The 21,698-nt window shown below is 36.2% G+C and overlaps 3 protein-coding genes and 1 pseudogene across 4 annotated transcripts; 3 read left to right on the top strand and 1 right to left on the bottom strand.

The window, feature by feature from the left end:
* The first annotated feature begins 2,146 nt into the window (after window positions 1-2,146).
* LOC145562080 (protein NRT1/ PTR FAMILY 8.3-like) lies at window positions 2,147-6,214 on the top strand (annotated as a pseudogene). Its single transcript, XR_014094272.1, has 5 exons — window positions 2,147-2,593; window positions 3,252-3,354; window positions 3,435-3,667; window positions 4,552-5,108; window positions 5,248-6,214. The product of XR_014094272.1 is annotated as a protein NRT1/ PTR FAMILY 8.3-like (transcript).
* A 2,305-nt stretch (window positions 6,215-8,519) lies between these two features.
* Window positions 8,520-10,435, bottom strand: LOC145564659 (uncharacterized). The gene is made up of 5 exons (XM_081624910.1): window positions 10,112-10,435; window positions 9,875-10,018; window positions 8,865-9,652; window positions 8,734-8,782; window positions 8,520-8,648 (listed from the first exon to the last, which is right to left on the bottom strand). Exons 1-5 carry the CDS (start codon window positions 10,433-10,435, stop codon window positions 8,520-8,522), a joined length of 1,434 nt encoding a protein of 477 aa, XP_081481036.1.
* Window positions 10,436-13,202: 2,767 nt separating this feature from the next.
* Window positions 13,203-16,733, top strand: LOC145562081 (protein NRT1/ PTR FAMILY 8.3-like). The gene is made up of 5 exons (XM_081622254.1): window positions 13,203-13,377; window positions 14,362-14,464; window positions 14,580-14,797; window positions 14,968-15,524; window positions 15,661-16,733. Exons 1-5 carry the CDS (start codon window positions 13,321-13,323, stop codon window positions 16,481-16,483), a joined length of 1,758 nt encoding a protein of 585 aa, XP_081478380.1. The 5' UTR covers window positions 13,203-13,320; the 3' UTR covers window positions 16,484-16,733.
* A 954-nt stretch (window positions 16,734-17,687) lies between these two features.
* On the top strand, window positions 17,688-21,689 carry LOC145562082 (protein NRT1/ PTR FAMILY 8.3-like). The gene is made up of 5 exons (XM_081622255.1): window positions 17,688-17,955; window positions 19,231-19,336; window positions 19,410-19,627; window positions 19,843-20,399; window positions 20,502-21,689. The coding sequence occupies exons 1-5, from the start codon at window positions 17,905-17,907 to the stop codon at window positions 21,322-21,324; spliced, it is 1,755 nt and encodes a 584-aa protein (XP_081478381.1). The 5' UTR covers window positions 17,688-17,904; the 3' UTR covers window positions 21,325-21,689.
* Window positions 21,690-21,698: the final 9 nt, after the last annotated feature.

Genomic DNA, 21,698 nt, shown 5'->3' on the forward strand with positions numbered 1-21,698 from the left:
AAAATTATAGCATACCAAAAATGAAAAAAAAAAAAAATTTATATATTTATATATATCAAATTGTACAAATCAATTATTTACCATTATATTATCGAATAGTCAAGACAAAAAAAAAAAAAAAAAAAAAAAAAAAAAAAAGGAAAAGAATTAAAGGAGGAGGAATATTGGGATAGATGTTTATTTTGGAGTTTGGGTATTGGAAAATTGTTTAAATCATCAGTGCAATTAAACTACATAGTATATTATTTCCAACTAATTAAGCTCGCTACTAAGAAATTGGCCCTCCACTCCTTGGGGCCCGAGGCAACAACACCTCATACACTACCGAGGGAGGGCCCTGCCAACAATTCTTTACTTCTATCTTTTCATTGCACTAGCCCCATATGGCCATATTTTTCCCTCCCTCATGTCTCCATAAAATATAGTGAATTTTCTATCATGGCGTTTAAAAAGATCGAAGGAAGCAGTGAAACGCTAATTTTTGTATCATAAGTTTCAAATGTTACTTTCACCATTATAATTTATTATGTAAGTAGACGCTAAAGATCATGTATCCTTCAAAGTTCAAACTCTCATTTAATAGAAAAGTCTCCCAAAACCCAAAGTCTTAATAAGCGTCATTCAAAACACATGTTTTCAAAAATCATGCTGAAGAACTATGAACCTCAACTTATTTTCACCCACGCTTTTCAATATTTATACCAAACACCCTCTTAGTGGGTTCCATTAACCATGCCCTTGCCAAGGAAATGTCAAATACTCTCTCTATTCCTATTTTTATTGTCCCATTTGACAAAAATGCTCTCACATAAAATGAATTTATAATTAAATAAAAAATAAAAATAAAAAAAACTTAGAGAGTAATTATTTAGCATGCATGTGATCTTCCATTCCAAATTATCCAAAACCTCTCTTATGGCTTTTTCGAGACTCCGGCCCATGCTTAGCTTGGTTTGGACACTCTTCTAGTTTGTGTCCCCTATACCCAAATACTAAGTAGACCATTCTAATAATTACCCACCAAATAATGTTTAATGGACTGTTTTTTAAATGGCGGTCATTATAACTGAGTGAATCACAACCCTCTAATTAACAAAATTTATCGTATTCATCCATTTAGTTAACTTTATAATAGACCTTATCAACAAAATATAAATGAGTTTATTTTTAGAAAAAATAAAATAAAAAAAAATCCATCCTTTTTAATACTTGAAAATTTGGTTGAAAGATGAAATTTATCATTCATCTTACTTGATGTTTTCAATTTATTTTTTTTTTAAATCTTTAATGGCAATTGGTTGGTTTCTTGAAAATTAGAGACAAATATCATAATTTTTATCTTTTTTTTTCCCTATTCATCATTCATTATTTGACAAATTTGATGCAAAAATCATGGACCTTGTAATATACAACGTCGTAGACTAAATTTATTGTTAATAAACTATAATCAGATGTTGATTTTTAATGGAGATGGGAGAATCCTTAATTTAGAGCTGACAAAAAGTCGTGTCTTGTCGTGTTCGTATTAGGTCTCGTGTCAATTTCGTGTTGTTCATAAAATCTATCAAAAACCATGTAAAACGTAAGATAAATGCATAATTTGACCACTTTATCTAAACGGGTCGTGTTCGGGTTGATTTCGTGTCGTGTCGTGTTGTGTCGACTTCGTGTTTTCTCTCAGTAACTTTGTGTTCGTATTGTGCCGATTTCGGTCGTGTTGTCATGTTGTGTCAGAGATTGCCAACTCTAGAATCTTTTGAAACTTAAAAATTGCAAGTATATGCATCAATAGTAAAGTTCAATTTTTTGTTTTAGAAACTGTAAAACTGTTTTTTTTTCATCTCTTACTAGTATTGAAAATTAAAATCAATTGGATAAATAAACAAAATTGAAGATTAAAAATATAAGGCCAAGATAATTACTCGTACAATTTTATCGTGATCAAATTGTCTTAAAAAAAAATACTTGAAAATATAAAAAGTTATTGTCATCAAATTCATTTTCAATGTTGTCATCAAAATCATATTAATATGAATAATCTGAACTATGAAGGTGTATAACTAAGATTATTCAAGGGTAAATAATAGTTGGGATTAAAATGAGAAGACACTTCAGAGTTCGGATTATTCATTCATGTTAATTTTTCCAATCATATTCTTTTTCCTCTCCTCTCCCTTTTTTACATGACCTACCATCACCATCAGTTGACTTAGACAGCACTAGTGTGGTACTACACTATTACAGAATAGCCATTACTTACTTTATTAATCGGACCAATAACCCAGATAAAGGTGGTTCGTACGACGGACTTGGCGGTGGTTTGAGCCTTCGGAATTGATGGGTCCGGTAGCTGATGAAGTTTCTTGGTGGTGGGTTAAGGCGGCGGCATTGGTGGGGTCGATTATTATAATAATTTTTCTGGAGAAAATTATCATATACTCATTGTACAATATTTTTTTGAAATTTCAAATTATAATTGTAGTTATTATATACAGTAGTATAGTATAAAGGGAGGAGAGAGAAAGAGAAGGGAGATCAAAGAATGGATACTGAAGAAGATGAGAGATTGCGCTTGGAACATGGCCTTTTACAGGTTTTTACTTGCTTTATTTTTGTTTTGCTTTGTTTTTTTCTATGCTTAATTATTATTTTTTTAATCTATTTTTGAGATTGTTTTCATTTAAGTTGATTTTTTTATTGGTTGCTATTTTTTTCTTGTTAGTTTAATTACCATTTTTATTTCGATTAATCTGACACTTGAAATGTAGAAATTAGGATGATCAATGCTTGAAACCTTGATTCATCATTGTATGTGTTCCTCTATGCATGGTTTTGATAGAGCTCAGTGGTAATGTAATTTGAACTTGCTTGCTTGAACTCCTTATCCCATAAGTAGGGTCGGCTACATGAGCCAATACGAGGATTACCCAGGAGGATACGCATCCTAGTACTACTCTCAATCGTTTCATTGTGGCTCGTGTCAAGCAATGTGACAAAGTTTTACGCTGGTTGTCATTGGCCTACTGTAACCTACCTCCTTTATCCAGGCCTGATTGGCAGTGGGAAACTCACTGGCGGAGTTTGAACTGCAGTTCGCATATACCCAAGATATCATTATTGATGTTGGGTATCTCTATTGATGAGGATATGCTTAATATTCCTGGTTTTTGAGTTTTATTATTTGCTCTTTGTTTTTCCCATTGATTTCTATGCTATCTTGCCACTTCTGACTTGTACTGTGTCATCTGAAGGAAAATGGTGAGCACTATACTGGAGATGGCTCAGTTGATCTAAAAGGGAATCCTGTTCTGAAAACCAAAACTGGAAACTGGAAAGCCTGCCCATTTATTCTTGGTAAATCATTATAATGATAAATGTTTTGTATGATTAATCTGTAGTGTTAACATTTTAAACCTTTCTTATTCTCTATACAGGCACAGAATGCTGTGAGCGTCTTGCTTACTGCGGTATTGCCATTAATCTTGTTAATTACCTGACCTACAAACTGCACCAAGGAAATGTATCTGCTGCAAGGAATGTAACAACATGGTTAGGAACAACATGGTTAGGAACTTGTTTCCTAACTCCAGTTATTGGAGCTGTCATAGCAGATGCATACTTGGGAAGATATTGGACTATTGCTGTATTCTCAACGATATACTTCATACTAATTTGTGGATTTTCCTTCTTTTTTTTTTAAAGGTTCCTTTCTTTCTATTTTGACCTTTTAATTTTGATTACAGCTGCATCTAAAAAGTCCATTCCGTGTCTAATTAATTTAATTGTATATATTTACAAATCACCCTAGATATATTAACCTTTTGCAATTCTGGTTACCTTTTCAACTTTACAGTTGATATAACTGTCTTTGATAATTATTATCTAGCAGCATCTTGTTACACTGACATATCTTGTACTTTTACCAAACTGAGTTCTTGAAGCTTCTAGCCTGCTCAAATCAAGCACTGAAGACAATTTACTTGTTGAGTTTGTATAATCGTCAGTCTTTGGCTGATGGACCGGTGCTACAAATACTCTGTTTCATTTGTTTGCCTGGCCTTTATCTTACAGCAGTCTGCTGTGATTGTGATCATTTTCCTACTTAAATTAACTAATTATTTAGTTTGACATATGCTTGTTCAGTAGTTTTTTCTCTACTATATATTTCATAGCTCCATCATCATCAGTGAGCAGTTACTGTTGTCAGAAAATGACATGCATATAGATCCTCTGACCTTTTTAATCCTGGTAACTTGTATTCTGAGTTGATCTCTTACATTCGTTGATCATGGTCAAATGTTGATACTTATTGGTTAATGCTATACATTAATAACACTATGTTGTGTATTGTAATCTTATTGATCATGGTCAAATGTTGATATCTTATTGGATGAATACTCTTGAAGCTGATGTTCTAATACTCCTAGAAAACGTGTTTTACAGCATGATACTAAATACTGTAGCAGCTTGTCCAATTTGAATGAAAATTCCACATTGCTCTTCCTGATATGTGTTCTATTCTTGTCATGACATATTTTTTATATACTGTAGGGAATGTGTACCTTGACTCTATCTGCATCAGTTCCTGCATTACAGCCTCCTGAATGTATAGATTCATTTTGCCCTTCAGCTACTCCAGCTCAGTCCGGAGTATTCTTTTTGGGACTCTATCTAATTGCATTGGGAACTGGAGGGATTAAGCCATTTGTATCATCATTTGGTGCTGATCAGTTTGATGACACTGACCCAAATGAGAGAGTGAAGAAGGGATCCTTTTTCGACTGGTTTTATTTCTCTGTCAACCTTGGTCCCTTAGTATCAAGTACATTTATTGTTTGGATGCAAGAAAATGTTGGATGAGGCCTAGGCTTTGGCCTTTCAGCAATATTCATGGTAATTGCTATTGCCAGCTTCTTTTCTGGAACCCCACTCTATAGGTTTCAAAGACCTGGGGGAAGCCCATTAACAAGAATGTGTCAGGTTATTATTGCATCATTACGTAAGTGCAAATCAGAGGTCCCCCAAGATAGTAGTCTTCTGTATGAGACTCAAGACAAACTTTCAGCTATCGAGGGAAGTCGAAAACTGGAGCATACTGATGAAATGAAGTATTTTTCTTATCTATATCTTTTGCATTGCTTAAATATTATATCACGCTTTCCAGTATATGATAGTGATCTGAGGAATTAATATTGAGAGAACAATACTTGTTATGTTTTTATTGTGGCTGATGAGTATGTTCTGCAGATGCCTGGATAAAGCAGCTGTGTTGTTGGATGCTGACATGAAAAGTGAAGATTTCTCCAACCCATGGAGATTGTGCACCGTAACACAGGTGGAAGAATTGAAGATTTTGATCCGCATATTCCCTATATGGGCAACTGGAATTGTTTTTGCTGCTGTCTTTGCCCAGGCAACATTGTTTGTTGAGCAGGGAACGGTGATAGACCGAAGGATTGGACCTTTCATCCTCCCGGCTGCCTCGTTGGCTACTTTTGATATCATCAGCGTTTTATTCTGGGTCCCGGTATATGACAGAATGCTGGTCCCTATGGCTAGGAAGTTTACTGGTCGAGAACGAGGATTTTCAGAACTTCAGAGAATGGGCATTGGCCTCTTCATTTCTATCCTTGGCATGGTAGCTGCTGCTGTATTGGAGAACAGACATTTGCATATTGCTAAGGAACTAGGTCTGGTCGACGAAAATGTTGCAGTCCCAATCAGCATACTTTGGCAAGTACCACAATACTTATTGGTGGGGGCTGCAGAGGTGTTCACCTGTATAGGGCAATATGAGTTTTTCTATGATCAGTCACCCGATGCCATGCGAAGTTTGTGCAGTGCACTTTCGCTCCTGACGATTTGATTTGGGAATTACTTGAACTCAGCGATTCTGACAATTTTGAATGTCATTACAACTGCTGGAGGAAACCCGATACCGGATAATCTAAACAAGGGTCACCTCGATAATTACTTCTGGCTCTTGGCTGGACTTAGTTTCTTGAACCTGTTGGTGTATGTTTTCTGTTCTCTGAAGTACAAACAGAAGAAGGCCTCCTAAGGAAGCTGCTGCTACTGGTGGTATTAGTGTACAACAATGAATTTATGCTTTTGCTTTAAGCAAAGCGCTGTATTGTAGTTAGATACAACCTGTCTATTCTTATAATACTTCAGAGCTAATTTAACAATTAATGTATGCTTCTTTTTCATGTAATTATGTTCATGTGATTAATGTTCTTATAACTTAGATTGATGCAGGGTTTTATGCTTAAACTCATCATAAAATTTCAACCCTATCATGTTTTCATGGACACTAACTTTGGTAACTCAAAATATTGACACTTCTTGCTACTAAAGCACTAAAATCGTGTTCTGTTTATGAGGGTGCTAAAAATGTGAGGGTCATATAATATCAACTGGACATTGGTATAGCAGACACAATATGTGACATTTGAATATAAAGCCATAAACCTTGCAAACAAGTGGTAATAGTTATTCGAGTATGTCTTATTTTTGTGTCTCGTAAATATTATTTGTATACTTTCTTTTATTCATCTTAACACACTTTTTTTCCAATTTTCATCCAATTGATTATTTTGCTATGCTTTTTTTTTTTCCTTTTCAATGGTTCTTATTATGGTTTATGTAAGCTAACCCTGCATTGTTGTTGTTCATGTCGAATTCACTCAAGTTCGAGTCTCTTTCGAGTTGGGTTGATTTTGGATTGGTTCACAAATCTTTCAATTATAGAAGTTTTTCAAAGTCTAGGTGCAATTTTAATTGTAGAGGTTTGTCACTTTACGTCTTTACCTACTTTGTAATGCTTTACATTGAAAATATTACATACTTCATCCTTTATCGTCATTATTGTTAGTATTTTATAATATATCCATTTTCTAATTTTAGATATTAAAGAAACCGTTCATCACATAGCGCCCTCTTTTATCGTCATATTTGTTGCTTTAAGTAAATCAAATCAAATCTATGCTTCAAAAAAAAAAAAAACAAATCAAATCTTATTCATATCGAATTATCTCATGCATTAACACAGATATACCTGCCAATAAAAATCTTAATAAGATACCGTATTTTTATACCAACTTTCTATTTTGGAAAATTTGTCAATTACTACCGCGTATTAATGCGTATTTGAAAATTACTACCGCGAAATAAAAAACTTGTGACTTACTACCGTAAAAACTTTGCGATTACTACCAAACTCCAATTTAAGTAGTTTATGACGTCACTAACCCAACTTAAACCCATGGTTAACCTATTTAACGACCTAAAAATAAAAGAAAAATAAAAAAAAAGCCTAACCCATGGTTAACCCCCCCAACTACCCCATTCAATTTCCCTCCTCTTTCTCTCTCATACTCTTTCTCTATTTTCCCCCAAATCAAAAATCTGAGGAACTTAGAAAATTCTCCAAATTGCTGCTCTTTCTCAAAATTGAAGAGTAATACCTCGAAGGTATCCTCAAATCGATTTAGGTAAAATCTCAATTTGTTTAATTTCGCTCCCAAACGTGTTGTTTAATTGTGTTAGAATTCTAGGGTTCTGGAATTCGCAATTGAGGGTTTTAGAGTGCGATTTTGATTGACAAATTTAGGGGTTTTGTATAATTCTTTGAATTAAACTAAGATTTAGAGATAATAACTGATAAAAGTTTATGTTTTTGTTGTTGACTCAACAGGGAGATGTTTAGGGGGGCAAGGTCGAAGAATTGGAAATGCAAATGTGGGTTGAACACTTCAATTATGAAATCCTGGACCAAAGAAAACCCATGTAGGAGGTTTGTAGCTTGTCCAGACTTTGATGCGGAGAACAATACAAGAGGCTGCAAATATTTTGTGTGGTATGATGAAGAAATGACAATGTGGCAGAGAGACTTAATTTTGGGGCTGCTAGAAGACAAGAAGACCTTGTGCTTGGAGAATGAGAGTCTGAAGAAACAAATTGCTGATGTTAACCGCAACGCAAGGAAGATGAACACTCAGTATGTGATGCTGAAAATGAGGCACACTGGTGCAGATTTAGGGGTTGTTTTATGCATTAGCTTAGTTGTTATTGTGATTGGGTTTGTTTGGGGTGTTGTGAAGTAGGTTGTAATGCTTGTTGAGAGCTGGTTTATGTTGTTATCAGGAGGTAGTTTAAGTTGTTATTAGTTGGTAGTAATGTTGTTGAAGTTAGTTATGTGGTAAGACCAAAAATAGTTGTAAAAGATTTCGATTTGAATGAAACGAAGATTATTGACATATTTATGGTTGTTTTGTGTTTCTTGCTGCTTAAAACAATAGCATAGAATGATATAGACAAATTGCATCAATAATCAAATTGTTAAAAGCATACATAAAAGTAGTTAATGGTTGTTACAAAACTCAATATTTGCAAATTCATACAAATGTGATGAATGTATTATCAATAACTAACATCACAAAGTAGGGACAGCAAGTTTGCAAATTCAACAAAAATAAGTTAAGTGCCTGATTCCAAAAACTACACTTGCATAAATAGACCTAATTTCCTACATAATGGCTTGGGCTGTTTGGGTGTTGTGAGGTGGCTGCAAAGGTAATGTTTGAAGCTTGAGAAGACATATCCACCACAACATCCTGACTTGCTTGTTGTGTTGATGATTGTTGCTGCTGGAACAAAATGAAAAAAAAACCCAAAGTAAATAGAAGATTCTGGCAAAAATAGCAGTTCAAATTAAAAGGTTAGTTGACAAACCTGTTTAGTAGTTGCCTTTCCCTTCCCTTTCCCTTGTGCTCTTTTCTGCCTATCTTGAACAACCCAAGGGTCAGTTGAGAAAGGCTTGCCCCCCCTTATTCTTTGGTTCTGGAGGTGGTGGGTCAGCATACTCATTCTTGCAAGTTTTGGCATTGTGACCAAATTGCTTGCAGTTTGAACACCTCCTAGGGTTCCCACCCATCCTTAACTGTTGCTGAGCTTCTTCAGCAGCCTTCTCAGCATCTTCCCCTGCTTGTTTCTTTCTCTTGTTCTTTGAAGGCCTTCCTGACATCTTCTTGAATGGTGGAGGCATAGGTTCTGGGTAAGGAGTCTTCACCCACTCCTTTGGACCAGGCATGGGAGGTATCACTGGATCATATGTAGCTCTGTATCTATTCTTGGAGTACACATCATCAACATAGTCTTCTGGGTCACTTCTCATGTATAAGATGCAAGCATAAGCATGATGGCAAGGAATTCCAGTTAATTGCCAGTTGTAACAAGAACATTTGTGTGCCCCAAGATCAACTAGAAATCTATCAGTGTTGTTCTCAACCTCAAATAGCTCCTTAGTGCTTCTAGTCACAATGTTGTACTTTCTTGGTCTCTCAGCCCAGTCAAATTGCTTTTTCACATATGGCATGAACCTAACAGTCACTGCTTGCACTCCTTCTCTCTTTTGACAGTTTCTTTGCATCACATACCTTCTCATCCACTCCATATGTGTTAAGATAGGCTTGTCCCTAGCTTGTCTCAATACATTGTTAAAACTCTCACACATATTATTTAGGAGCATTTTTAACTTAGGAGTGGTAGAGAAGGCATGTCTACTCCAACATTGAGGTGGAATAGCATCCATGTAAGCATGTGCATCCTCTGACATGGTTTTCAGAGTGAACATGTGCTTGTCAAAGTCCAACTGATTATAATAAGTACATACATAAGCATAAGAGTTTGGCCCAAGACAATCAAAAAGTGATCCAACAAAGTCACATGTCAACAAATACAATTACTTTTGCACATTACAATAACATTCATGTACTAAATTAAGTCATATTTCAAAAAAAAAAAAAACAAAAAAAAATGTACTAAATTTAGTCAAACATGAAGCATCAGAGTTAGGGGCAGTTAGATAGCATACCTTGGTTGTTGCTTTAGCAGCTTGCCATAGCAACTCCTTGTATGCAAGCCCATTCCATTTCAGCTTAAAGTTGTTCCAGATATGTCTCCAGCAAAATCTGACTTCAGATTTTGGCACCACTGCTCTAAATGCTTCAAGCAATCCCTGTGAAAATCAACAAGAGATTGGGGTTAGCTAAGATAGCAGGATATAAGTATTGACATATTAGGGTGAGAGATAGAGCAGTTAGATGCTTACTTTTTGCCTATCTGACATAAAAGTATAACCATGCCCATCAATTGTGCGAAGTGCAGAAGCCAATAAATCCAGAAACCATATCCAAGAATCTGTCTTCTCCACCTCAACAACACCCCAAGCAAGGGGATAAATGTTATTATTCCCATCAGTTGCTACAGCAACCAAACATATGCCTGGAAATGCTCCAGTTAAATGACAGCCATCTAAACCTATCAATGGCCTACAACCCTTTTTAAACCCTTCCATGACAGGTTTCAAGGAAATGAACATCCTTTGAAAAATTGGTGGTGGCCTTTCTATGTTGTCATACATGCATATGGCCATACTTCCCTCATTGTACTTCTTAATGGCAGCAACATAGTACAGCTTTATATTGATCCACCCCATCCCCATACAACATTAACTTTGCCCTTGCCCTAGCATACCACAATTTGTAGTAACCACAGAACACTCCTGTCTCCCTCAAAACTCTCTCACCAAAACCCTTAGTGAGATGCCAGTTTGGGTCACTCCTCCAATCTTCAAGGTATTTTTCAGCCAAAAATTGTGCAGTGACCTTCCTATTCCTTTCCTCAGTTCTACATGTGAGCTTCAGCCTCATTCTAGTGATCACAAATGTGTCCTCCAACCTTTTCTTTTTACCTAATACTTTGAAATCACAAAGCACTTCTCCACAAGTACAAGCTTGCTTCTTAGATCTTTTAGGGTCCCAAGGACACTTGCACCTTTGCTTACAGTAAGTGGTAACTACTTTCTTGCCATTATGAAGATAGTAGTAATCATACTTGTTCTCAACTGCATGCTGCCTAAGTGCCTTCCTCAAGATCTCAACAGATGCAAACCTTAAACCCAATCTCAGCCTAATTGGATGGTGGAAATCTGTTTCTGCATTAAATACAGGGCAGTTGTTCACCTCATCATCTGACCCATCAAGGCTGCCAGGTTCTTCAGAATCATATTCATGCTCAGCATCCAAGTTTAACCCACCCTCAAGGTCTTTTTTAAGCTTTGCTGAACTTCTGGTAACCCTTGTTGAAACTTCAGCAGCTTGCCCCAGTGAAGTGTTCACACTGTCTAGAATTTCATCCCTTAAACCCCCAGCAAACAAATCTTCATCAACATGCTCATCAACATCTTCATCCTCTAAAGGAGCATCAAACCCACTCTCTTCTTCTTCTCCTGGTATTATCTCATAGTCAGGATCAGAACAGTTTCCTTCCCCCTTACCCTTAATCTTGCCCTTCCCCTTATCCTTACTCTTGTTCTTCCCCTTATCCTTTCCCTTTTCCTTCCCCTTTTCCTTTCCCTTGCCTTTAGTAGCTATGTGCTTCCTTTTCTTTGAAGCAGATCCAGGGGTGATAACTGTCTTCCCAGAACATGGACCCAACTCCAGCTCCTCAATACCTGCTACTGTCTCTACACTAGCTGAACCTGCCACTACTTGTTGCTCATGCCTTCTCAATGCATCTAGCCCTTTCAAATACTCCTTCTTTGTAATCACAACTGCTTCTTCTATTTGTCCAGGAACACTATCTGAAGTGTTAGAGGAATCAGGTATAAGTTTTCTTCTTATTGGCAGTTTTGGCCTAAACTCATGTTTGGGAAGCTTGAATTTAGGGTTATTTGAGGCTGGTTGTTTTTCTGTTTTGATAGAAAGGTGAGGTGATTTGTTTTTAGTGGGTTTTTCTGGGGAAGGCAGTTTGGTTGGGGATGACAAGGCTTTTTCATTAACATTGGTTTTTTCTCCACCACCTACCAATATTGAATTAGATTCCAATGGCCCCACATTTAACTTTTCCCAACTATCTACTTCAAACACCACATACAAAGTTACCATGTGTTCCTTATCCATGCTTTTTAAAAGCTCTTCCACATCACTATCTTCTGTCATCACCTTCCTCCCTGTAGTTAGATTCTTCCCAAACCTCCTGCACCATAGCTTAAACTCCCCCAACTTCACTTTAAAGTTTCTTATCACAAACTTATTTAAGAAACTCATGTTGAAATTACTAGTACTCACTTGACCCTCTAAAAGCATAGCCCCTCCAGTCCAATAAACAATGTTATGCCTAGTTTCAAACTTCCCCCCATACCACATGCGCATACCAATAAAGGCAGGAACTTTAACTTCTACAACCCTGTTTATGAACTTACTTAATCAGCAACAAACCTAAATCAAAATCTACTATTAATTTAATGCATGCATTGATGTACTCACACAATCAATTAAAAATTACTCAAATAAGCATAAACAAATCAGTTCAATTAAAAATTCACACTTTGCATACTCCAACCATTAATTTAAAATTCTAGGTCAAACTACATGCTTAGCTCACCAATTTCAACAACGTCAACACTACCAACTACCATTATATACTAATTTAGTAATGCAATTACTCAAAAACGAAATTAGGTTCACTTACTTGGATCCAATTATGCGTGGTACTGTAAGTTGTTTCTTTTTGGGTCCTCCTCCTTCAGTGGTCCCCTTTTCCTCCATCATAGCTCGCGTCACTGTAGGGTGAGTTAAGCAAAGCCAAAAAAATTTCCAAAGATCAAGTGTCACTATCAATTAGGTCGTCAATGGAGTTCGCAGTCACAGTGATTTAAGAGAGAGAGAAAGAGTATGAGAGAGAAAGAGGAGGGAAATTGAATGGGGTAGTTGGGGGGGGTTAACCATGGGTTAGGCTTTTTTTTTATTTTTCTTTTATTTTTAGGTGGTTAAATAGGTTAACCCTGGGTTTAAGTTGGGTTAGTGACGTCATAAACTACTTAAATTGGAGTTTGGTAGTAATCGCAAAGTTTTTAAAGTTTTTACGATAGTAAGTCACAAGTTTTTTATTTCGCAGTAGTAATTTTCAAATACGCATTAATACGCGGTAGTAATTGGCAAATTTTCCTTCTATTTTTACCGTAAATACCCATTACGGCATTACCCAATAAATCCTTTTCGATGATGTAAGTTTTCATGTTAAGATTCCCTTCAACCGAAATGAATCTTTCTCTATCTATCTCAACTCCTTGAAGTTGACAAAACTTCTCATCTTTGGAAATTTGAGTTATCCAAAGGGGAAAAAAAAAAACAATATAAATATATAAATAAATAAATAAATATAAAAAGGTCCAAAACTAGTATAAAGAGTGGAGAGAGAAAGAAGAAGGGTGAGAAAAACTGCAGGAAAGAGAAGTCAAGATCAAAATTTCAGAACATGGGTAGTCAAGAAGATGAGAGATTGCTCTTAGAACACGAACATGGCATTTTACAGGTTTTAATTCCTTATTTTTCTCTCAATTTCATTTATTTATCTTCATATTTGAGATTGCTGGAGCTAAAAGTCACAATCTTTTCAGTTGATATCTTATTTTGTATTGATTATTTGATTGATTGTTAGATTACCCTTTTCAATTTGATTAAAAGGGATTCATAATCGGGAATTTTTTTATTTTTTTATTTTTAACTTTCTAATTTTGGATTATTAGTTGAGATATTGACAATTGCGTGTTCTGTGCTTATAGTAGTGTGGTTTACGTTAGCTATTGAGATCATGAAATCATGGATTTTTGATTGATTAAGAGTGTAATTTAGGGTTTTGATTGGAATTGGAATTTACATTTTTTATTTAAAAGATTTCAAGGTGATTATGAAATGACTATTTATGTTGATCAAGTTAAAATGAGGATAAGATATACGAAGTATGATACTAAATTGTAGGGATTCCCTTTTAAATTGTTATTGGATACTGGCTTAGTGAGAATCTGAGAGTAGTTCATGTTTTACAAGTTGCAACAAATATTGTGTTGAATAACTTGATTCTGCAAATTTGTTTCATTGATTAGTTGCTAATCACTTGAATAAACTGTTATGAGTCTTATGACATTTTACTTTAGATTGAACCAGTTTTTGAGGATATTGATACTCGGTACTGCATGACGCTTTGGTGGGGGAGGCAGAATGGTTTGATGTAGGAAACTCTATAGTCGATGCATAATGCATTTTTAAAAATTTTGATAGACCCCAGTCTAATTGGTACTTGCATTAGACTTTGTTTATAGTTAATGTGCCTTTGCAAATTGTACTTCTAGATGCTGCTGATGCATTGTCACTGACGTTTGGGGTGGTGTAAATGTTGAGAACGTACATAACTCTACTGGTCCTTTGATTCTCCTTGATTGGTCTTTGTTTCTGAATTGTTTGCTGTGCTATATTAATCCTTTTGCTACTTCTGACTTTTACTTTGTGCCGTCTGCAGGAGAATGGTGAACAATATACTGGAGATGGCTCAGTTGATCTCAAAGGGAATCCTGTCCTTAAAAGCAAAACTGGAAATTGGAGAGCCTGCCCCTTTATTCTTGGTATTTGAGGATGCTGGCTTTCATTTCTTTGGGAAGCAGGAGGGAGGGGGTGGCTTACATTCTGTGTGATTATTCTGCAGTGTTAACTTTCTAACAATTCTTTTTCTCTTTACAGGTACAGAATGCTGTGAGCGTCTTGCTTACTATGGTATTGCCACAAATCTTGTCAGTTATCTGACAAAAAAACTGCATCAGGGAAATGTCTCTGCTGCAAGGAATGTTACAACCTGGTCAGGAACTTGTTACCTAACGCCACTTATTGGAGCGGTCTTAGCTGATGCATATTTGGGAAGATATTGGACGATTGCTGTGTTCTCCACAATATACTTCATTGTAATTCTGCATTCCTTTTCTTCTGCTCTTTCTTTCTACTTTCAGTTTCTTAAACTAAACTCAGATGACATTTGTGAGACTATATTTAAACTCTCCTCCCCCCCCCCCCCCCCCCAAAACACCAGGTCTCCCCCAATCTTATTATAATAAATTTTTGTTCTCTTTTGTAGGGGATGTGTACCTTGACATTATCTGCATCAGTTTATGCATTAATGCCTCCTGAATGCATAGATTCATATTGCCCTCCAGCTTCTCCAGCACAGTATGGAGTATTCTTTTTGGGCCTTTATCTAATTGCATTGGGGACTGGAGGGATTAAGCCATGTGTATCATCTTTTGGTGCTGATCAGTTTGATGATACTGACGCCAACGAGAGGGTGAAGAAAGGATCCTTTTTTAATTGGTTTTATTTCTCTATCAACATTGGTGCGTTAGTATCGAGTACACTTATTGTTTGGATGCAAGAGAATGCTGGATGGGGCCTAGGCTTTGGCGTTCCAGCAATATTCATGGGAATTGCTATTGCAAGTTTCTTTTCTGGAACTCCCCTCTATAGGTTTCAAAAACCTGGGGGAAGCCCATTGACAAGAATGTGTCAGGTTGTTGTTGCATCATTCCGCAAGTGCGAAGTAGAGGCCCCCCAAGATAGTAGTCTCCTGTTTGAAACTCAGGACAAACATTCAGCTATCGAGGGAAGTCGAAAGCTGGAGCATACTGAAGAACTAAAGTAATTTTTCTTGTTTTTTGTTACTTTTAGATTCTTGTATGTAATGTATCATGATTTTTCATTATGATCCAACTAATCTGAGAGGAGAGAAGAATTCTTGTATTGATTTAATTGTCTGTTCTGTTTTTTTCTGCAGGTGTCTGGATAAAGCTGCTGTGGTGTCGGATGCTGACATGAAAAGTGGGGATTTTTCCAATCCCTGGAGATTGTGCACCGTAACACAGGTGGAAGAATTAAAGATCTTGATCCGTATGTTCCCTATATGGGCAACTGGAATAGTTTTTGCTGCTGTTTATGCCCAGATGTCAACCATGTTTGTTGAGCAGGGAACAGTGATGGACCGAAGAATTGGATCCTTCACCATCCCAGCAGCAACATTATCCACATTTGATGTCATCAGTGTTATATTCTGGGTCCCAGTGTATGATAGTTTTCTCGTTCCTATAGCTAGGAGGTTCACTGGCCAAGAAAGAGGGTTTTCAGAACTACAGAGAATGGGTATTGGCCTCTTCATCTCCATTCTTTCCATGGTAGCTGCTGCTGTAGTGGAGATCAGACGTTTGCAGATTGCCAGGGAACTGGGTTTGGTTAATGAAGATGTTCCAGTCCCAATGAATATCTTTTGGCAAGTACCACAGTACTTCTTGGTAGGGGCTGCAGAGGTGTTTACCTTTGTAGGGCAATTGGAGTTCTTCTATGATCAGTCACCTGATGCCATGCGAAGTTTGTGTAGTGCACTTTCTCTCCTCACAACATCACTCGGTAATTACTTGAGTTCGTTGATTCTAACGATTGTGACAGCCATTACAACTGCTGGAGGAAACCCAGGATGGATACCCGATAATCTGAACCAGGGTCACCTCGATAATTTCTTCTGGCTGTTGGCGGGACTGAGTTTCTTAAACATGGTGGTGTATATTTTCTGCTCTCTGAAGTACAAACAGAAGATGGCATCCTAGGGAACCTTGCTAGCCTGCTGATACTGCTGGTGTTAGTGTACAACATTGAACTTCTGATGCTTCAGCTGAAATCGATGGGCTGTATCATAGGTAGATAGGAACCCCTTTTTTTCACTTATAACAACTTCAGGAAAATCGAAGTACTTGTATGTTTCTCACATGAATATAATTTGTTTTTTGCTGTTGTATTGGATTTATTTAATTAAAGAACCACAGTTTCTGTGATGGAAATTATAAGCCGTTCATGTTACCTCCTGTTTTAATGTGGTAAATCCTGCTTATTTAACCCTATTGTGAAACCCTGTTCATACATTTATGAATTGGCCGTTACTGCCTGATGTGTTGAATTGTTGAACAATACTCGTACTAATCTACTACTAGAAATTAAGCTGTAATTATCAAACTATGATCTTAGTAGGAAGCTTTAGAAGGAGCAGGGTGCCCGTTACTCCATTATACACACCACAGGATTGTACTCCGTACTACATACACGTCACACGCACACCTAATTTTTTTTGTTCATTTACTTGCGAATGTATATGTAAAATAAAATTTTAATACGAAGTATTGATAACTTTGTTTTAATCACCATGAAAAGCTTTTGTATGAGTAACTTTCAAGTTTATTACTGCCTTTTAAATTCTTATTTATGAATTTTATTAACATCACAATCTCAATGGAAATCTTCCCACATATATCAACACTATAGATCAACATTAGTTGAAACTAGTTAAAGTCCCGTGCAATCGGGTTCTACTAAATTGTATAGCGAAGTACCACATAATTTAATAATTATTACTCCGTGAATTTTTTATATAAAAAAGAACTATATAGTATCCAAATATACTCTTATTTATGCTCATTTTTATACCGATATTACTTAATGTAAAATACATACATATAAAAATATTTCATTTCATTTGAGTGTGTTGTGTGTATGGAAAAAATATAATTGCTTGATGACAAAGAAAAGGAAAGGTAAAATGGAGGAAAAATTTTCAATCAGTGAATGACATGTGTCATCACTGATTTCGCTTTTAATATTAAGTTATTGATTGATGGATAAGTACTGTGACTATCTATGAGTCCAATATTATTAATGGAATAAAAATGGACACATTGTCCCAATATCATAATTAAAAATTAAACGCAAGTGAACAAATGATTATAACTTTGACGAAAATTAATTTACGTTAATAATAAAACGGCCTGAAGTTCCATCTTGTATTGCTAGTTCTTTGGAACTCGACCTTCCTATGAATGAAAATTAACGCTCTTTGAGCGTTTTCCCTCAAAAAAAAAAAAAAAAAAAAGAAATTAAATTAAGCGCTCTAGGGATTTAAAAAAAATAATAATAAAAAATAAAAAAAAAAATAAAGAAAAAGTAGGAGTTGCAGTTGCAGAAGAAGAGAAGAAAGGCGATGAATAGTACGGATGATCATCGATTGCTTCTAGAAGATTCTCATCTGCAGGTCTCTCTCTTCTTAGTTTCTAGATTGGTTTTGATCATTATTTGTTCTGTAGCAATATAATTCATTTTCTCAAATTTGTTGAACTTCTAAATTGCTGATTTTCTTCGAATTCTGTATTATCTTTGCTCTGTAACTTGAAGATTGTGTTATCTGTGAATTAAACATTTGCTTCTATTATAGTAATTCACCCTTTTTGAAAATTAATTAATTCGTTGCAATTTTGTCTTTTAATTTCAAAAATTTGCCGACTTTGACCATAAATTGTCAGAATTTAATGGGGTGCTATATTGTGAAAATAGATTGATTTATTACAAGAGATACTATTTATCAGAATATATGTGTAGTTTTACACTGATATAATTGGAGCTGTTAAATCAGGTGTCAAGGTTGGGTCTTGTTGGGTTAAGTCATATCAAAATTTGGTCATCTTGGGTCTGTGTGTCTATACAGTTTGAATTCGGATTTGGGTCACTTCGGGTTTAATCGGTTTGTGCTCGGGTTGAGTCAATTTTTGATATCTCTAGAACTAGAAAACTATGGTTGAATTTGGCAATGTTTAGCAGAAACAATAGTTGTAGGGATTGGTAAAGTATTTTGACATGTATACCTATACTTTATTTTGTTTATAGCGTATAATTCACCTTGAATCTTGCATTCCCTTTGGTAAAGGACTTAATAGAGGCCTCTAATATTCCTATAAGAAGTGTATTAAAAGCTACTTGTATAACTCTGGCTTCGTTTATTTTTGGTAATAAAATTCTGGGAATATGTGTGAATCTGCCAATAGTAAACTATTCACGGATCGCCATTTCAATATGTACTTTATTAATTGAAGTCTGGGGTTGGTTCTCTAATGTGTCCTCAAAAAGAGGAGCCTGATTGCATGAAGTTTATAAAGCATCGTAAGGAGTATTTAGTTTTGAAGTTTCTGTGTGATGATTATGATTTTTATTGTTGCTCATCTTCTTTCGGTTTATACCTGTGAAATTAAGTATAGGCAAGGAAATCTAAGAAAACAATACATATGAATGTAAAACCAATGTATTAGGTTGTGGTGTTTGTACATGTTAAAAAAACCAGAAAGGTTGCTAGTTTTGCAATCGAGATTTATGTTTGTTACCCATTATGCTACTCATGTTTATAATGTTCTAATCGCCTCTATAAGTCAAAACCTACATATAAACAAAACTGTCCTTGATTACTCCGCACTAGTTTCTCTCCTATAGAATTTTAATGGATCCTTGCCTAATTCTGATGTATATTTTATATGTTCAGAAAGAAAACAGCGAACAATATGTTGGAGATGGGTCTGTGGATCTTCAAGGGAATCCTGTTTTAAAGAGCAAAACTGGAAACTGGAGAACCTGCCCTTTTATACTTGGTATGCTAGTTTACTTGTTTCAATACAGTATCATGTATGCTGATAAGTCTCAATACCACAATTCTACTTGCAGGTACTGAATGCTGTGAACGTCTTGCATACTATGGTATCGCAAAAAATCTTGTCAATTATCTGAGTGGAAAATTGCATGAAGGAAATGTCATTGCTGCAAGAAATGTTAACACTTGGGCAGGCACGTGTTACCTTACACCTCTTCTAGGAGCTTTCTTGGCTGATGCATACTGGGGAAGATACTGGACAATTGCTGTCTTCTCCACAATTTACTTTATTGTAATTTCAGAATCCCTTTTGTTTTTCCCATCCTCTTACAATTTTAAACAATGGCATCTTGAATCCCAGCAATATTTGGTTTTACCTAGTTGAGTATGCTATGTGGATTGATTTCTTGTTTACTAAGTTTTGATTTTACCCTTTTTCTTCTGTAGATTCTGCTGTATTAATATTGTAAGTGATGTGGTCTTGTGTCTTTTTTTTACAAATTATAGGGAATGTGTACATTGGTCCTATCTGCATCAGTCCCTGCCTTTAAGCCCCCTGATTGTGTGGGTTCGATCTGCCCTTCAGCAAGTCCGGCACAAAATGGCGTATTTTTTGTAGGACTTTACCTGATTGCATTAGGAACAGGAGGGATCAAGCCTTGTGTTTCATCTTTTGGTGCTGATCAGTTCGATGATACTGACCCTAGTGAGAGGGTAAAGAAGGGATCATTTTTCAACTGGTTTTATTTCTTTATCAACATTGGTTCACTTGTATCAAGTACTCTTATTGTATGGATACAAGAAAATGTTGGATGGGACATAGGCTTTGGAATCCCTGCACTATTTATGGGAGTTGCTATTGCAAGTTTCTTCTCTGGAACTCCTCTATATAGGTTTCAAAGACCTGGGGGAAGTCCGTTGACAAGGATGTGTCAGGTTGTAGTTGCATCACTCCACAAGCGTGAGTTGGAGGTTCCACAAGATAATGCTCTCTTGTATGAACTCCCAGACAAGCTTTCAGCAATTGGAGGAAGTCGAAAGCTGGAGCATACTCAAGACATGAAGTAACTTTCGCTCTTGTTTTCAACTCTTTTTGTCAATTTACTCTCCATTTGGCTCGATGTATACGTGAAAGATAAATACCATATTGGGTGCTATTGCTGCAGATGCCTTGATAAAGCAGCAGTCTTATCAGATTCTGATGTACAAAGTGGGGACTCGTATGATCAATGGAGATTCTGTACTGTAACACAAGTGGAAGAATTGAAACTCTTGATCCGCATGTTCCCTATATGGGCAACAGGAATTGTATTTTCTGCTGTTTATGCGCAGATGGCAACACTGTTTATTGAACAAGGAATGGTTATGGACAGAGGAATTGGAACATTCACCATTCCTGCAGCTTCCCTTTCAACTTTCGATGTCATCAGCGTCATTTTTTGGGTGCCGGTCTATGATAAGTTTCTCATTCCTGGAGTTGGGAAGCTTACTGGCAATGAAAGAGGGTTCTCAAATCTACAGAGGATGGGTATTGGCCTATTTATCTCTATCCTTGCCATGGTATCCGCAGCCTTGGTGGAGATCAAGCGTTTGCAACTTGCAGAAGAGCTGGGCTTGGTTAATGAACATGTTCCAGTCCCACTTAGCATCTTCTGGCAAATACCCCAGTTTTTCTTAGTGGGTGCTGCAGAGGTATTTACTTTCATAGGGCAGCTCGAGTTCTTCTATGACCAATCACCCGATGCAATGCGAAGTTTATGTAGTGCCCTCTCTCTTCTAACTACGTCATTGGGAAATTACTTGAGCTCTCTGATTCTAATGATTGTGACAACCATTACTACTGCTGATGGGAAGCCCGGATGGATTCCTGATAACCTAAACAAGGGTCGTCTATATAACTTTTTCTGGCTCTTGGCCGGTCTCAGTTTCTTGAATCTGTTAGTGTATGTATTCTGTGCCATGAAGTATAAACAGAAGAATGCTTCGTAGGAGTCCCAGTGTCCCACTGAAAGGTATTATCTACAATGATATTATTTCAGCCTTTCCGGCATTGCTGCCATTGTTACTGATTATGTTTTATATCTGATGGCAAATGTTCTGTAATTTAGTTCGGTTGAATCACGTTGTATATACCGTGTATGAAATAGTATGATTCTTCTTGACATGTATAGGTAGCGTATCGAATGTATAGTGAATGACTGAATGTATATATTTCTTTCTGTGATGTGGTTGAGTCACAAGGTTGGTCTCTTGTTATGTGAATGAATTCCTAGATGCTAATGTTGAATGGAAGTTTGTAATCAACTTTTGACACACGAGGTATTGATCAACTAGATAGCGTTATCTTTTCATTATTCCATATT

Source organism: Chenopodium album, chromosome 10 (assembly GCF_948465745.1).
Source record: "Chenopodium album chromosome 10, dcCheAlbu1.1, whole genome shotgun sequence".
NCBI lineage: Eukaryota > Viridiplantae > Streptophyta > Magnoliopsida > Caryophyllales > Amaranthaceae > Chenopodium > Chenopodium album.

Bases quoted from the DNA above. Each gene is read 5' to 3' on its own strand.
- LOC145562082 (XM_081622255.1), top strand. From the start codon at position 17,905: ATGAATAGTACGGATGATCATCGATTGCTTCTAGAAGATTCTCATCTG. The intron at 19,337-19,409 runs GTATGCTAGTTT...TTCTACTTGCAG, and splicing joins AACCTGCCCTTTTATACTTG to GTACTGAATGCTGTGAACGT. The intron at 20,400-20,501 runs GTAACTTTCGCT...CTATTGCTGCAG, and splicing joins GAGCATACTCAAGACATGAA to ATGCCTTGATAAAGCAGCAG.
- LOC145562081 (XM_081622254.1), top strand. From the start codon at position 13,321: ATGGGTAGTCAAGAAGATGAGAGATTGCTCTTAGAACACGAACATGGC. The intron at 14,465-14,579 runs GTATTTGAGGAT...TTCTCTTTACAG, and splicing joins AGCCTGCCCCTTTATTCTTG to GTACAGAATGCTGTGAGCGT. The intron at 15,525-15,660 runs GTAATTTTTCTT...TTTTTTCTGCAG, and splicing joins GAGCATACTGAAGAACTAAA to GTGTCTGGATAAAGCTGCTG.
- LOC145564659 (XM_081624910.1), bottom strand. From the start codon at position 10,435: ATGGCCATATGCATGTATGACAACATAGAAAGGCCACCACCAATTTTT. The intron at 9,653-9,874 runs GTATGCTATCTA...TATTATAATCAG, and splicing joins CTGCTAAAGCAACAACCAAG to TTGGACTTTGACAAGCACAT. The intron at 8,783-8,864 runs GTATGCTGACCC...TGTTCAAGATAG, and splicing joins GCCAAAACTTGCAAGAATGA to GCAGAAAAGAGCACAAGGGA.